Genomic DNA, 17,524 nt, shown 5'->3' with positions numbered 1-17,524 from the left:
TTGTGGAACCAACCCCTGCAACTCCCACTAAGGCCCCCTGCAGGTCCCTGAACCATGACTTGGAAACCACTGTGATAGACTGCATCCCTGAAGATGTGCTGCTGACTTCAGCCCTCTGGCATCATTGAAGCCCTGCCTCCAGGGGGTGCTGCTCTGCATCGTCAAACCATTTGCAAATAACCACAGCAATAACTTTGCTTTCAAAATAAAAGCACAAAAAAGAAGTGGAAATGCAACAGTGTAAAGCTAATTTCATGAATACACATAAACTATATTAAAAAAAAAAAGTCTAAATATTGAACCACTATTGTCATATGAATAACTAAATTAAATAGGATTTGTCTTTTTCAGGAATTACAATGGTATTCTTGGAAAGGCGATAAATCAGGCACAGAACCTAAACCATGACCGTGAAGAGATCATTTTGCATTCGTTATTTTGCATTTGTAATCTTTCATTTCACTTTGCTTTGTATTAATGGTATTTCATTGTATTAAGGTATTAAATACAGTTATTGTCTTTCATCTTAGGGGGTTAGAAACCTAAGTTTGTGATAGGAAGGCTCGTTTGATTATCTGTTTGGATGGAGAAAGTAAAAGATGAATGTTTACCTGCCCTAAACATTGTTTTGTGTAATGTTTTGTCTGTAATGCACAGTTTTAAACTCAGTTTGCAGAGAGCTTTGTGTTAGCAACTGTATCTGGGCGCTTGGATGATCAAATTCATTGATAACATTTTATGAGGTCAGCCTTATTTAACACTGAGGCTGTAGCAAATAAAACTCTTCTTATGGGTGTGTCTGTGTGGGATGCCATATGTGGTTTTAGCTAATTCCATATGTTGTAAGCTATATTGTAGTTTTGCTCATTTTGATTTAAAATATGAAAATCTGAAAATATAATTAATTTCAAAATACTGCAATATGTCAATTCTGCAACTTACAAACGATTCAACAACTAATTCAATTTCATTTGACTGGCACAGCACTCCACAAATGTCATTAATTGTCCGCTGGAACGGAAGTCAGCGGTCAACAGCAGCAAACCGCTCCTCCTAGGTGTCTTAAACCTCGCATTGGCTTTTATTTTGAAAACTGCAGCAGGAAGCATGTGTGATATTGCAGGTGACTTGTCGATGACCTGTTAGCCCATAATAAATCAGAGTGTCTGAGGGAAGGACACGCAGTCTGTCAGCAGCTTATAGATGATCAGATATATGAAGTTTTGATGTCACAGAGAAACACACAGAACACGCACTGGACTTTTAATCGTGTTTGCAGGATTTCAGCAGGTTTTTTTTTCTTTTCTTCTCATATTCTTTAAATTTCTTTATTTTTTAACATTCCCATGTTTCGTGTGTGATGGCTAATGTATCATCTGTTGATGTGGGAGTTGTGTTTCTTATCGTGGTGACAGCATCTTTGGCAAACGGTGAGTAGTCATTTTATTTAAAATATCATAAAACCACATAACAGTATAGGTAACAATTATGGAAGTATATTAGACAATGTAAAGACAAGGTAATATAAGGTAAGACAGCCCAAAGTGATGTCACTGAATACAAGCATCAGTGACCTGTTTGGTATTTTTACTGTTTAAATTACTTGAATTCATCCATAATTTGATACACACACACACACACACATACACTGTATGTCCTCTCAGGGTATAGCAGACATTTAGAAACGCTGTTTCAGACCAAAGATATGACAGGATGATGTCAAACACTCATATTGCTGTGATCCAGCAGGTTTCTCATCAAGCATAGATGTGAGCCAGACGAAGGAGGTGGAAGCTATTAATCTGAGCATGCTGCTGCCAGGCGGTGTGGACCAGCTCACCAGGGAAGCAGAGCCCTGCTCTGCATGTGACCCGCCGGGGGCCAGGAGGCGTTCAAAGAGATGCACGTGTTACACTTACAAGGACAAGGAGTGTGTGTATTACTGCCACCTGGACATCATCTGGATCAACACTCCAGAGTAAGAGTTATCCTCGGTGTGCCTTCAGTATGGCTGCAGGAATATTCCCATGTTTCTTTAGGGATCTCCAGCGTGTCTGTGCTGTCCATCATGTACTTACATCATATTATCATTTTAAAGTTTACTGCAGCTTATGGTTTCATGTCATGATCTCATCATTGTCCGCTGTAGTCAAAACTCATAATACTAGTCTGTAATCATAGAGCTTCAGCTTCGCTTATTTTTAAAATAAGCGTCACAATCTGCAAATGTAAAACCTCAAATATTGCACTTAATTTGTCACAGGTTTGTCCCTTTGAACTTGTTTTAGATATCTGGCATAAAACAGACAACAAGAAAAGCTCACCTGAAAAAGTACTGGCAGCTCATTACCCGGACATTGTCCCATAATTAAAAAATGGAATTTTTCAGTTAAATAACCGTGTCAATGGTAAAAAGACATAACATTTTCTGTAATTTAACAGTGTACCTACAGTAAAAAAAAAACATAACATTTTCTGTAATTTAACAGTGTACCTACAGTAAAAAACATAACATTTTCTGTTATTTACCCTTGTGTGGTGTTCGGGTCTGTGGGACCCATTTTCAATGTTTGCTAAAAGAAAAATGATGCTATTTATTATTTATTCTAACTCAAACTCATTGGCCTTGGCTCATTTTCTGTGAAGAACATAAAAAATTACTTATTTTCAATGACTGCACATGGTACACCCCCCCTACACATAACTATTACATATGAGGTATTCGGGTCTACTGGACCTGAGTGTATTTAAATGTAGGTGCTATGAAACTATGTTGTCTTTCTGCACCTGCTATTCCCACACAAAGTTACAAAATTGTTACATTTCAAGCACTTTCACCTGTTAAGTTCTAAGAAATAAGCACCAATAATGATCAAAAATCTTGCTTCTATTTTTTTTTACCTTTTTTATAATTGAATTTCCTTATTTTCTCACAAAAAAACGAAAATGATCATATGATCATAAATGTGATCTCACAGGGGTAAATGGCAAACATGAACCATAAATGATGTATATATCATTGGTAATTGAGCTACAGTAAACATCTATTAAGTATTTTTACATAAATTGTTATGGCTGTATTGATTTAAAAGCCTAATAATGTGGTGGGTCCGCCAGACCCGGGAACATTGGCTGTGTAACAAAAATATGAACACCACACAAGGGTTAACGGTGTACCTACAGTAAAAAAACATAACATTTTCTGTTATTTAATGGTGTACCTACAGTAAAAAAACCCACAACATTCTCTGTGAATTTTACATAAATCCGTAAAATAACAGCAAATGTACTGGCAGCTCATTACCGGGACTTTGTCCTGTAATTAAAAAAATCGAGATTTTCTAACATCAGTAAATAAGGAAGACCATTTTTGTTAATATTACTTATATAGCAATACAAATGTAACTTTTCTGTTAATTAAAGGTCTACTTATAGTGGTAATACATTTCGGTAAAACATTTTAAACAAATCTGTGATGAAAAAAAGATTTTTATTAACTTTCAAAATTCCTTAAAAATACAAAATATAAGGACAAAAACATTACCCAAAGGGAAACCATATTAAGTTTAACAACATTAACACAATTTGTCACATTATAGGTTTCAGTGTCCGTTTTATTAGGCTACTCTGCATTCTGCATTGAGTCAATGTACAACAGAAGTACACATGCTGTGTTCATCAGCATGTACCTTGTTAATGTTATTGATAGGCCAGTTGGTTTCAGATGCTGGTTGACCTTTAGTGGGAGGACTGCATTTTTCTTAAAAATGTAAACTTTGCTCCAACTCTTCAGATATTCTGCTTACACAGGCATCCAGTATTTATGGATGATTTAAATTCCAATACAACTACTGCCTTTATTGGATGAAAACTGGGTGTTAGTGGCTTAGATTGCACACATGTTCTGATAGTGATGTTGATAGGGTTTTAAGTATAGTGAGTCCCCAAGAGCCACAGGTCATTTGTGTGGGTCTCCAATAAGGCTGCACAATATGAGGAAAATGTGCGATAACGTTGTTGAATATCGCGATAATGATATAACTTCAGTCAGGCTGTAACATAACAGTCATTTCTCACAAAAAGGCTATACGTTGAGAGTAAGTCAATTTGGAATTTAAAAATGTAGCAGTTTACATTTTAAGTACATCTCAGGCAGAGTATGAAAATACTTTCTACAATATAACACAAGTATAGTTAAATAAACCAGAATGAAATTGAATCTGCATTTCATATCACCTACTAAAACCATGTGGCATGTCTTTCTCTAGTTAGTTGCTCCAGTGCAAATAAATCCATGTCAGTAGAGGGCAATAAAGAGCAAAATGTTGCAATAAATCCATGTTAGTATAGGGCAATAGAGACCAAAAAGTTGCTCCGGTGCAATAAATCCATGTCAGTAGACAAAGATAGCTGTACACAGACACACATCCGTCTCCTTTCTCTCCGTTTGAGATGCTTCTTCTGCTGTAAAACAAAAACAGAATTACTTATTACCAATTTAATAGCAATATACAGTAATAGTAATAATAATAAAATGAACATTACACTTTTAACTATTTATTGTTTGTCAGAAATGAAATGAGTTAGAAGGATAGTTTCTTTCTAATACAAATTGGAAAATTAATAATTAAAGCTGCAAGCAGCGTTGAACGGGCCCTCGCCCCTCGCAGCACGTCGGGGGTGCTGGTGGGATGCCTGGGCGATTTACTTCAACACACAGTCTCAGCGGAGCACGGGGGAACAGCTGTGCAGAGTTTCCTCTGATTCAGAATAACTGAATAACAGATGCCACGTACAGGAAGTCGGTCCTCTATAACTTGCGCATTTTTTCAACTATCAAAATTCTTTTAATAAGTTTTTGTCATGAGGATCCAGTAAGTTTACATGCAAATTTTGGTGCAGATGGGACTCACGCTCTCAGAGGAACAATTAAAAATGGCCACCTTCCGGTTTGGCGGAGCTAATGAAAGTAAATTGGATCAGAGATACACCAGAACAACGTGTGCCCAAGAGAGGAGCCATCTGCTGTTCTGAAGGGTTTTGTTTTTTAAAGATTTGACATAATTTAGCCACTGTTGTTGCCGGTCGTGTTAACGTTACTCAGTCGCACTAATGCTACTCGGACGTGCAAACGTTAAGACCTGTCACCTCAAGCATGCGGCTGAGTAACATTATGAACGCAATAACAATCCACCTATGGTCGTGCTACAGACCGTCGAGAAGGACGGTTCAGAGCAATGATTAAAACATTGGATTTAAAATGTCTTGCCTCACTGAAATACTTCTGCCAAACTACTAACGTTATTCAAACAAAGATCAAGCTGACAGCGGACTACTTTTTAGTCTATAACTATTTTGTTTTTTGAAAATGAAGCAATATTAAAGTTATTGGTATGTGTATTTAGTTTGCAGTTTGCACAATAAAATAGTTTAGATTCTGTAACAGTTTCATGCATTCTCCTTCATATAACATTATTGTAGAATGTTGTGGAACCAAGCAAACCCTTTAGTAATCAAAGCTTTTAGTAAAGCTGATGACATTGAAATGTTTTTTTTTTATATTCAATGTACTACTGAGAGTAGAATAAGCCATTATAAACCTGTATAAAAAGCCAAGCAAAAGAAAGAAAATACCATGATCCCGCCAGAATCTTAAAAAATACTGTGAAACAAATTTTTGGTCATACTGCCCAGCACTAATTAACACCGGTGTGAGTAACAAAGGTGTGTGTAATGACCTTTAAATCTTCCAAGGATTCTTGAAGTCATTAAGGTCCGAAAGGAATCAAAGCAGTTTTGGGGGGATGTTGTACTGTTTCCCCCGCTTTTCTGCTTTCGTGCCCCGTTCTGGGTTTATCCCTAGCAGGCACCTGTGGCAAACAAACATGTCACTTGGCATTGCAAAATAAATAATACTATAAAACGGACAAAAAATATGGCCAAAACTTATCTCTGGATGAACTCCAGAGTCAGGGCTGCTCCCTTTGGATACTTTATATTCAGCACATAATATAGGCTGAACATATGGCTCACAGCAACTAGTGGACAGCCGATGATGTTAACCGTGACTTCATCCACTGACATCTTGCATCTTCCTTCATCTGCAAAACATAAATAATGCTTTCCATTAATTAAACAAATACACAACACCTCCCAATATTTTGAGTGGAGACATGCATATCCATAACTATGATACACAGGGTGCTTGGCAGCTCTGCTAAGGCATCCTGTGAGAGAGGTGAAGACAGAGAGGGGAAGCTGTGATATGCCAAGCTGCATAGACATATTTGTTGGGCTAAATCACAATTTACTAAATTAGTGAATTTATGTTTTGCTGTGGAACATACTTCTTCATTTATTAAAAGCAGTGTCTACAAAGCGTATGACGGAGTTGTGGCCAGTTTTCAGCCTACAGAGAGCTGTGCAGCTAATCAGTCAATCAGTCAGTCAGTCAATCTGTCAGTCAGTCAGTCAGTCAGTCAGTCAGTCAGTCAGTCAGTCAATCAGTCAGTCAGTCAATCAGTCAGTCAGTCAGTCAGTCAGTCAGTCAGTCAATCAGTCAATCAGTCAGTCAATCAGTCAATCACTCAGTCAGTCTGAGAGTCAGTTGGTCAGTAAATCAGTCAGTCAATCAGTCAGTCAGAGAGTCAGTTAGTCAGAGAGTCAGTCGGTCAGTAAATCAGTCAATTAGTCAGTCAGTCAGTCAGTCAGTCAGTCAGTCAGTCAGTCAATCAGTCAATCAGTCAATCAGTCAGTCAGAGAGTCAGTCAATCAGTCAATCTTATTTATCACATGAAATCGTACAAGGTATAAATTCCAGTGAAATGTAATCCCATCAGCACCTTCAACTTGTGCATGATTGATCATTGATCATGAAGCAGAATGTGGCCGTCAGATACTGTCTAGCCAGCAGGACTCCCAGCAGAGAAGTGGCAGTCGGTGTTTAATTCCTCCACGCTTGCCTCTGTGCCCCTCTGATGTAGAGATGGAAATGGATGCAGAGATGGACTTGCTTGTCCATGTAGTCGGATCGTAGCCATAGGTCGTAGCTGATAGCCATCTCCACCTTCTCCTCTGTGTTCACCCTGATCTTTAGCAGAGTCAGCAGGAGACTGCTGAGTCGATTTCCTGGTCCTGATGAGCGACTCATAGCCACATGCCATCACCATCCAACATCAACCCCATAAAGCTAAACTAATATTTGTAAAATAGACAATTCAGCATGGATTTTGCAGAGCTGACTGGAGAGGTCCGTGCCTTCTAGAACAATCTGACCCACAGCCACCCTCGCTGACCAACCGACTCGATGAGTTCAAAGACCTACCGTATAAGGGAACACATTGCAGATGAAGCTAAAATTGCCTGTGCACAGCCTTCTAGATTTATCTTCCTGAGGTACCCATGGTTATACCATGTGGAATGAATCCAGCTGTCCTGCCGCTCACTGTGCAAAAGTATAGACTGCTAATGTCTCACAGAAGATTGATAGCTCCTGCTTAGACGTAGCATAGACATTTGTAAATTTTTCCACTTCAGTTTTTTGAATAGTTGAAACTGTACTTGTTAGCATAGTGGACAGAGGATAGTGCAGTATAATGTACTGCATCTGTTCCTGTTCACCTTTTAACCTGTCTTCTGAGTTCTCAGCTTTCCTCTGAGCTATAATTCCATTTTTCCATATTTATTTGAATTGAACAATCTTTGAGCCATATGGCCTCAATAAGCAATCCTTTGACATTAGGATTAAGGTTACATATATATATATATATATATATCTCATTGACGATTGTCTGCAACCAATATTTTAAAGTTGACCCTGGATCTAATAGAACAGCTGTAGCGAGTGATTGGTGGTTCACGTGGGAGCCTGTTTGTGAGAAGGTGAATATTCAGTAAGACTAAAATTAATTATCTGAGGTTTTATGCATCTTAGGGGACAGCTTCCAAAGTACCTGCAGCTGCTACAGTAAGTTGACCTTTTGACGTTACTCCTATGACTATTGAAGTTTTCTTATAAAAAAGAAATCATGTTTAATTTTCCATCGCTGCCATCGAACAGGATGGGAAAACGTTTCAGTTCTCAGTGACAGATTGTAAGCCATGCAGCGTCTATAAATATGATTGATTTAGATTTTGTTACTAATGTCGATTGGATCTTTTCCTTTCACTGCTAGAATTAAAACGGCACAATGACAAATCAGGAAAACTGTGCAAGCTAAGGTCAAACATAAGACATGCCTTCAGACGTGTGGCTTATACCAGCAGCTGCCGATCACAAACCTGATTGATGCTGTTGTTAGTAGAAGAAAACTCAGATAGATAGATAGATAGATAGATAGATAGATAGATAGATAGATAGATAGATAGATAGATAGATAGATAGATACTTTATTGTTCCTGAGGGAAATTTTGTGAAATTCTTGGTGCAGCTTCCCTAAATAAATCACAGTACAGTGGTTTCAGGTTTGCACTCCAGACATATAAATGGTCAGAAAATGTCTTGCTATGTCTCATCTGCTCATTTTCAGTAATAAATTCATTGGAACGACTTTGGCATCGATGGTAGTCTTTTAAATAGTCAACCTGAAACCATTTACTGTTCAGTGGAAGTTAGAAAAATGGTACTGACTGTGCAAGATGAGTCGTTTCTGTAGATATACAAACAGTTTTGTAACACTTTGATGACTTCTCAGGAGTCCCAGGCTGAGCAGCGCTGACAGTAATAAGTGAACCGACCTTCATGTTTAAAATCATGAAGTGCCCCTTTAAGTTACAACAATTAAATTAATTGGTAAAAATATATAATGAGTACAAACCACGACCAAGGTCAGAAAACTCTGTATCAGTGTGCAAAATGTTGTCCAATGGGAGTTTAGCAGGAAGAAGTAGTCCGGCTCGATAAAGCCTGACATCTGGAGCATGACAGGCTTTATACGTTCCCTTCCGCTTTACATAGAAAGTACATGGTCGCTTTCCTCACTAAAATAATATGATAATGCAGTTTAAAAATAAACTTGTTTGTTTTATTGTCACAACAGAATAGAGGAACATCAAAATATATTAAAGTTCTGATAAATAAAATGTATAAAAATACAAACTTAAGATATGAAACTTGAAGTCCTTTGAACAAAAACACAATAACAAAAAAAACAAAAAAAAACAAACAGTGTTGCCAACAGGGACGTCTGGTGGACAAACTATGCAACGCCAACACTCATAACATGGTTGAAGGGTGTTTCGTCTGTTTTTATTTTATTTTTGAAATATTCATTTATCGGCCATTATAAATGCCGATACCGATAGTTTGGAAAATGCCTAATATCAGCTGATAATATCGGCCCGCCGATATATCGGTCTGGCTCTAAATACAAATAAGCCCGAGCATATTTACCCCTATTTCAGAATACATAAGTGGTGTAGCCAGACCACACTCCAGCGCTGACACAGTCTGGCAATGCAAGCCTATGTTTAAATAGATACTGGCTAAACAATGCCAGATCCTTTTTGAACCGGCCTCAAAATCCTTTCATCTCCTCAAAAGAAAATACAAACTGAATGAAGAGTACATTGCATTAGTTTGTTCCCCAAGCACACAAGACAAGATAATGTTAGGCAGCCCTAACTTGACAGAGGATCAAAGGAACAAAGATCAGAAAGAAGGGTCAGCGCCCGGCTAGGTCTGTTTGTCATATTGAAAGGAGGTGAGTTCAACGTGGTGTTCAGGGTCAGCCTGAAGATCCTCCAACACCATCAAGACTTATGTACCCACGTTGTTTAAAGCTTTAGTGCGTAACTTTTTCTAATTATTAAACGTTACATTCAAGCCATTGCTAAATGAGTTTCTACAAAGCTAATTAAGACTATCAGCTCCACACAACTCTCTCTGTATTTCTCAGTATGGCTATGTTCAGAAGATTGTGTCGTCCGGTGACTTTCCCGCGCAGAAACTCGAGTGAAGATAATGACCTCTTCTGAAGAGTCCATCATGTTTTTTTAATCCTCCGTGTCCTCCTTGGCTACTAGCAACTGCGCGGAGGAGGGGTGGGGGGTCGTCATTATTTAGAATTCCTCATGGGGGAGACAGAAACTACGCACTATAGCTTTAAGAGAACCAGTGGTGCACATCGAAGGCAACAGGTGGTGCTGCTTTGGTTTTTTTTGTTCACTGTGAAGTTCGGTCATTTTTTCTATTTTGGCTAGCTTGTTCTTCATGACGATTTACAGCCATGTGGAGAGGAGATCAGAAGACTTGAGGGCAGGGTCAGTGTGATGAGCCCACCACATGTATGCTGAACCCTTCACATTTCTGTTCTGGGGATATGAGAGTTTAAAAGCCTCCTGTGGACATGTGTTGCAAATTAGCATTTGGCTACAAACACTTAACACTGTATCTGGTTCACTGATGCTCCTGTGATTTCCATTAAAAAAAAAGAACTAAAACCAACTGAGGTGCATTTTACCATTGACAGTTAATAACTTAGCCTAAAATCAGGAAAGGTGTACAAGTGTGAGGAAAGGTGATGTGAGGCAATTCAGGCTGAGCAATGAGATGATCGGAGCGAGGGGAAACTATCTCCAGTGATAATGATGCTGCCTCTCAATATGCAATAAAATGTATTTTAATGCTACTGTACATTTTATGTCATCAGACTTTTCTTTAGTTGCGATGGTGGACATATTCTAAGTATTTTCCTGAGATCCTTAGCACAGCCGTGTCTACTATTCACTGAAGCTTTCGTGTTTCTCAGCAATAGTGGACCAAAGGAACACTCAGATACAAACTGCTCATGCTTTACTTTTTCTTTATTTGTCTAAATCACAGTGTGACTGTAAAAGAGACAGCCTGACTTGACTTCTCAAACTTTACTGGCTGAGTTCAAATCTTTTTAAACCCTTGAACCATATAGAACTTTCCCTTTGATCTGATGACTTTAAACCTACTAATGTAATACATTCAAAATACACCAACTTACCTATTCAGTAGTTACACCTTTACAGTGTATACCATACAACAACAGTTCTGTAATAAATCAGAGTGGTTAAATCAGGTCATTTTGGAGCTTGCATTATGCTGGACTGCATTATTCTGAAAGGTGTTTCCTATATTCTCTCCCCATATTGTCAATGGTGGAGGACAAAATATTAGAAACACATCCCAGTATAATGCAGTCCAGTAGAACACAGCCTGTAAAATCACTGTAGAGTTGAATCTGTTTTTGTGTGATGCAGTGTGAAACCTGAGCATTCAAAGCCTCTCTGCCTGAAGTGTAATGTCAGTCTCATGTACAGGGCTTCCTATCTGTCTGGTTTTTTTTTTTTTTTTTAGGCACACTGTACCGTATGGTATGTCCAGTTACCAGGGTTCCCTGCGCAGGAGGCGCTCGGCTGGGACTGAGCAGGAGAGGAGGGGGGCGGCGGCCCAGCGCTGTGTGTGTGCACGGCACGCTGACTCCAACTGCAGCGGCTTCTGCATGGACAGGTAACTCTAACTGTGTCTGTACTAATGTTCAGTGGACATTTCCATAAGTACTTGTCATAAATAATACAAGAATGTCCTTCTCAAAGGAGATACCAACAGTGAACATGTCCTCGACCCAGAGCATTACAGTTTTCATACCATAGCCTCTCAATACCTTCAGACTGAAGACAGACTTAAACAAATCTAAACCTATCCTTTAACTTTCACATGTCAAACCCAGTGGTGGAATGGAACGAAGTAAAAATACTTCATTACTGTACTTAAGTACATTTTTCACGTATCTGTACTTTACTTAAGTAGAATCAATAGTGCATACTTTTGACTTTTACTTCATTAAATTTGGCAGCAATTATCTATGCTTTCTACTCCACGTTACATTTTCGTTACACTTTCTGATCAGTTTTTCCCCCTGCCAAAACGTCTTCCTGACTGTCACACGTTTGCAGTCCGCAGGGAAGCCTTCAGCAGCGGCTCCTGCACTGCCACACCAAAACCCGCCCCTGAATAGCATTTATTGGCCAGGCGCGTACCGCTCCCGGTACTACCACTGCTCCTGTTACTGCTGCTGCTCCCGATACTCTGCTTGGTCATATGTGAAGCATCCGTTCACATAAGGTTAATATACAACCAGTATATTTATCTTAAAAACACTCCCGGTCCTCCTCAGCTGTGAAGCCACGTATTTGTTGTCCAAGCCCATGTGTTCTCACTAGATAAATGTGTGCAGCATTCACTCTCCGGTGGGAAAAAATGCAAAGTCGAGCTTCATGCAGATCACCCTGATAGATAACCAGAATTGTAAGTCAGAATGTAAACTGGGCCCCAGATGGTAAGCACAATTAAATTAACCTAAAACTAACTTAATTAAAATGCCACAGCCCATAGGCCTACTGTTTTTTTTATTATTAGAATATAGACATTAAGAGAATAAATCGTTATGCAAGTACTTTTACTTTTAATACTTAAAGTACATTTAAAATCAGGTACTTTTTACTTTTACTTAAGTAGGGTTGCCATTGTGGTACTTCTACTTTTACTAAAGTAATATGTCTCTGGTTATTTGTACTTTTACTTAAGTACTGAGATTCAGTACTTTCTCCACCACTGGTCAAACCCTAACCCTAACCACTAGTTTAACTAAATATGAAATGTATAAAGATTTAAATGTGGCCTAAAGGCACTGATATACTTGCTTTTAATTACGCGTTCGCGTAGCACGAGCTGAGGATCTTGCTTGTTCTTTTGCTTATCTGCTGATAACACTTCACTGGGTAAAACACATCAGGTAAGATAACGTGACATGCAGGGCACGGAATTAACACCCGACCACCCGCCAAATGCAGGTGAATTTTGCATTTGGCGGGTAACACTGTCAATCTACCTGCCACATTGGCAGGTAGCCAATGAGAATTGAGTGATTCAGACGCGTAACTATCGGTAAGCAGGGTACACGGCTGCTTACGGGCCTGGTCCAATCAGGATTTTCATTACTCACACAATCCCAGCAGTCCCACGTGCAGCCACTGACCAAGCAGGAGTGAGAATAGGTAAAATTAATTTCCTTGTTTCTGTTATGAAGATGAGATGTGTGTGACTCGAACATCTCACATTTACCAACAAAACATACAGCGAAAGACATTTCAAACCGTCCTGCCAACCTGTACACATTTTAACATCAATGTACGCTGTAACGATTTTTCAATATAAAGTCAGCGGCTGCTGTTTCAATCTGTCGGCTGTCGCTGGTGCAATGTCCACGAGTAGGCTACCATGAATAGGACAGGATAGGATCATAGAGACACAGTAATTCCTGTTTTTCACCTTTTATGAGGCAAAAAAAAAACTGGCTGGTGGTCAAAAAAGTTAACTTCATGCCCTGGTGACGTGTTGTGTAGGGTGACCAGACGTCCCGGTTTGACCGGGACAGTCCCGATTTTGAGTTGCGTGTCCCGAGTCCCGACAAAAGCCTGTTGGGACGCTAAAATGTCCCGGTTTACACCAACCACTATGAAATTGTCCCGGTTGTCAGTGATTACATAGCCGACGTGGTCTTATTATAGCCCGATCATTAACTAAACCCATGTAGAAAGACTAATAAAGCGTCCAGTGTATGATTTTAACAATGTGTGTGTGTGTGTGTGTGTGTGTGTGTGTGTGTGTGTGTGTGTGTGTGTCAGTCAATCGTAGCGGTCTGCGTCTGCATGATCTGTGCAGCCAGCGTTACAATGTATATTTGTAAACATTGTTGCAATGCCTCTTATCTGTCTCATTTTAACCAGTCCATCCAGGATTTCACTGCCTTTTTTGAGATTGTCGTGGCCCAAAATGCCTGATTTTGCGGGAGCTGTCCTCAATTTAGGTCATCGTGTCATCTCATCTCCGGTTTTTCCTGCATCCACCGTGTGTGGTTTTGTGTGTGTGTGTGTGTGTGTGTGTGTGTGTGTGTGTGTCAGTCGCGGGGGGAACTGAGCAGCAGCCCCACCCCGCTGCAGAGAGCCGACAGGATTGAAACAGCAGCAGCTTCAGCGACTTTAGAGTGAAAAAACGTTACAGCGTAGCCTACATTAATGTTAAAATGTATACAGGTTGGCAGGACGGTCTGAAATGTTTTGCACGTCTTTGCATGTCTTTCGCTGTTGGTAAATGTGAGATGTTCTAGTCACACATGTCTCGTCTTCATATCAGAAACAAGGAAATTAATTTGGCGACGTACACAAATTCTGATTTGAACACAACTTTTGCATAATGATGTACCCACCTTACCTAATGCTTTAGTTGATGTGTTGTTCATGCATGAGGTCATGAATGAGAGGCTATGAACTCATGTCAATTCCTGATGATTCATAAGATATGAAGGAATGAAGTAATGCACAAATCATGAATTAATTCATGCATGAATTCATAATTCATGTACCCTTACCGTAAAGTGTTACCATAACTTTAGTTCAAGCCTGTGGCAGCAGTTCCAAATAATTCCTTTAGTGCCATGCGATGAAAAATACCGTTCAGTGGGTGCATTTTCCAAAAGAATGCTTTAATTCTGAAAAATAAAATTGGTCCCACACGAAACTCACTCAATGTCTTTTAATATTATTTCTTAGATATGTAGGCTACATACCAAGAAAATTCATGAATATTAACTGAGATACCCCATTATGTTGTGAGCAGTAGGCCTACGTGTGCTGTTGGCAAAATTGTGTCCAATCTGTCTGTGTCTATGTCTGACCTGGGCTGGCACATGTTCACGTTAAAAAGAGCGTGCGTGCACGAGGACTATGGTCACACGCAAAGTGTCCTGGTTTTAGTTCCGGGAAATCTGGTCACCCTAGTGTTGTGGAACAGCACTAAGCTAGCTCGCTAGCGAGCAAGCCGAGCCATCAGCAAGGTGACGTAAATTGCAAGAGATGTAGTTCACTGAGCGGTTTCACACAAGACTAAGTGGTCATACGACAAACCTACGACAAACTGACTTTCTTCTGTTGAAAAAATCTTTTAAATTGACGTACATCATATTTGTAAACCATGGCTCAAATCAAACATGATCTAAAAATAATCTGTCTCTCTCCGTTCACTACCATGTATATATTTTCTGAATTAAGGTCCCATGAGGTCCACTGGAAGGGGAGGGACTTTGCCTCTCTATACATTTAATCCTCCAGGTAAACCCAAAATACGTAGGCAAGTATGTGAACAATTCCGTTTGCACCACCGCCGCTTGTCTACACGTACGCATTGTTAAAAAGCAAGTATATCGGCGCCTTAAGTAGCTAACTATACATGCATAAAAATGCCTTTAGTTCATGATAGTGCAGACACTATGACTAAATTAGCAGCACCTGATCAGATGGGTGTGTGTGTGTGTGTGTGTGTGTGTGTGTGTGTGTGTGTGTGTGTGTGTGTGTGTGTGTGTGTGTGTGTGTGTGTGTGTGTGTGTGTGTGTGTGTTTTTCCCAGCAGGCAGAGGAGGCCACCACCCCGAGCAGCTCGTAAAACAGACAAGAGGACAGCTTCTCTGCGCAGTGGGCCTGTTATGAAATGAACATATAAGTGACATGCTAATGACCTGAAAGGTGGACATACTGTACGTTATTTGGTGCCTTGTGATCAGAGTGCTGGGTGAATAACGTGCAGAGCTGCTGAAAGCAAGGGACACCAGCACTCTCTGCCTGTGTCTGTCCGGCAGGTGTGGACAGTTTTTCATTATCCTGTCACGACTGAGGATGGTTTACATGGCCCGCTTGTTTCGACAATGACAGACTTTGGTAGAGCACACACATGCCCATGCCGCGTGATGTGGAGACCATTTCAAGAGCTTCTGCCATCCAACACCACCATCTCATCCCATTCTGGTAAATACACAAGAACGGTATCACTCCACATGGACATCATTCAACACAGCCAGTAACTCAGCAGTATCACAGTCATTGATTGTTTTATTAGGTTGTTCACTTATAAATGCAGTTAGTTTCAGCAGTAATTGTTATCATTGTTATTATTATTTTACTTTTCTGTGAGATTTTTGGAGGTAAAGGAACTTTTGTCAAGCTGTGTAAGTCTTGTGAATATGAAATGTGTTTCAGTATATATAGGCTATAAATCATATTTCAATACAATACCTATATGTACATTAAAGGTGTAAAGTAAGATGTTGTATATAGAATTATACATGTATTCAGCATAATCAACAGTCCTCTGTGGTAAATAACCCATTTAAGTAACAATTGCAGTGAGCCATGCAGTAAATTAATTCTACACATTATTTATCCTGTGTTTAGTCTTGTTATGGTTGAGCCCTGAGGCAATTCCCCAATCAACTGACCATCTGCACAGGAAAGATGTTAAGAACTAGTAGTTTGTAAGTCGAGCATCTCAGCCTACTGAATCAGTTTCAGTCTGAGAAAAGGAAGACATTGATTCCTTACTAAATGTTTGAAATATTCTGATGCACGTCTGGCTTATTTTTTTATTTTTTTTAAATGTGCCTGAAAGAATGGTGAATAATTTCAGGCCAGACTCTGACCAATCATGTTTGGTTAGTTTGATCAGAGGCTCCTTTTACATCCATTCTGAGTTCATATCAGGAGACACAAGACTAGCTGTAGTCGACATTTGTGCTGACTGACGCACACCATGCTATTGCATTGCACAGTGCTGTCAGGCACACCTTCTACATAATGTTATCCTGCACTTCAGTCATTTTAATATGTAGAAATGCTGAATAACACCAATGATCTGTTCATATTATCTGCTTATGGACTTTTGTCTCCACACAAGGATCAAATTATCTACTGAAACTATACTATATGCATACTTTGTATATGTTGGTGCCTCCCTGCCAAGTTAACATTACCACAGTATAGTATACATATGAACTGTAGAGAGGCCACATATGCAAAGGGCTTGAAATCATTATCTAGCAGCTTGTTGTAGATCATAGCAGCTCAAGCCCATAAGCATAAGCCCATTTATAGCTTTGTATGTGACAATAACTGTATAGGTTTGGCGTAGTCTATATCCACAATGTTCCACCTCTGGGACTACTCTCAATCCGCCGGAAATTCCGCCGGATGTCACTCTTTTCGGATGTCCGTTTTCGGATGTCCCGTCACCTTCCGTCTTTGTGTTGTAATTTTAAACTCAGGTGGATTTATGAGGACTAAGGTTAACTGCTCCTCAGATCTCTGCAGGGTAAATCCAGACAGCTAGCTGTCTGGATTTGCTGTCTGGATTGGCTGTCTGTCCAATCTGAGTTTTCTGTTGCACAACTAAAACAACTTTTGACTGTACACAAAACAAGTTCCTTCCCGAGGCTATTTTGCAGAGGCACCGTTGCTTCATCCGACACTTAGCGCCACCCAAGACGATTGTGATTGGTTTAAAGAAATGCCAATAAACCAGAGCACGTTTTTCTCCCATCCCGGAATGCTGTGTGGACTAGCCAGACCTTCCTCCGCACCGCTGTGGAGGAAGGTCTGGCAATGTGAGACTAGGTTTGGTGTGACCAGCACCATCTCTAAAAAGTCTATCATTTTAATCCAAGTTGCTC

The 17,524-nt window shown here is 39.7% G+C and overlaps 1 protein-coding gene across 2 annotated transcripts; it reads left to right on the top strand.

Annotated features, from left to right (window-relative positions):
• Positions 1-1,207: 1,207 nt before the first annotated feature.
• On the top strand, positions 1,208-17,178 carry LOC116050304 (endothelin-3). Of its 2 annotated transcripts, none has more exons than XM_036002280.1 (4): positions 1,208-1,430; positions 1,750-1,978; positions 11,327-11,479; positions 15,433-17,178. In XM_036002280.1, the coding sequence occupies exons 1-4, from the start codon at positions 1,361-1,363 to the stop codon at positions 15,515-15,517; spliced, it is 537 nt and encodes a 178-aa protein (XP_035858173.1). In that variant the 5' UTR covers positions 1,208-1,360; the 3' UTR covers positions 15,518-17,178. The 2 variants fall into 2 exon arrangements, with proteins under 2 accessions (XP_035858173.1, XP_035858172.1); XM_036002279.1 differs by having other exon boundaries at positions 1,747-1,978.
• Positions 17,179-17,524: the final 346 nt, after the last annotated feature.

Source organism: Sander lucioperca, chromosome 6, assembly GCF_008315115.2.
Source record: "Sander lucioperca isolate FBNREF2018 chromosome 6, SLUC_FBN_1.2, whole genome shotgun sequence".
Lineage (NCBI taxonomy): Eukaryota > Metazoa > Chordata > Actinopteri > Perciformes > Percidae > Sander > Sander lucioperca.
Note: the sequence above shows the minus strand (reverse complement) of the source record. Positions and strands in the feature narration are given on the sequence as shown.

Coding starts and splice junctions, on each gene's coding strand:
- LOC116050304 (XM_036002279.1), top strand. CDS start 1,361: ATGGCTAATGTATCATCTGTTGATGTGGGAGTTGTGTTTCTTATCGTG. Junction 1,431..1,746: donor GACAGCATCTTTGGCAAACG/GTGAGTAGTCAT, acceptor GCTGTGATCCAG/CAGGTTTCTCATCAAGCATA. Junction 1,979..11,326: donor ATCTGGATCAACACTCCAGA/GTAAGAGTTATC, acceptor TTTTTTTTTTAG/GCACACTGTACCGTATGGTA.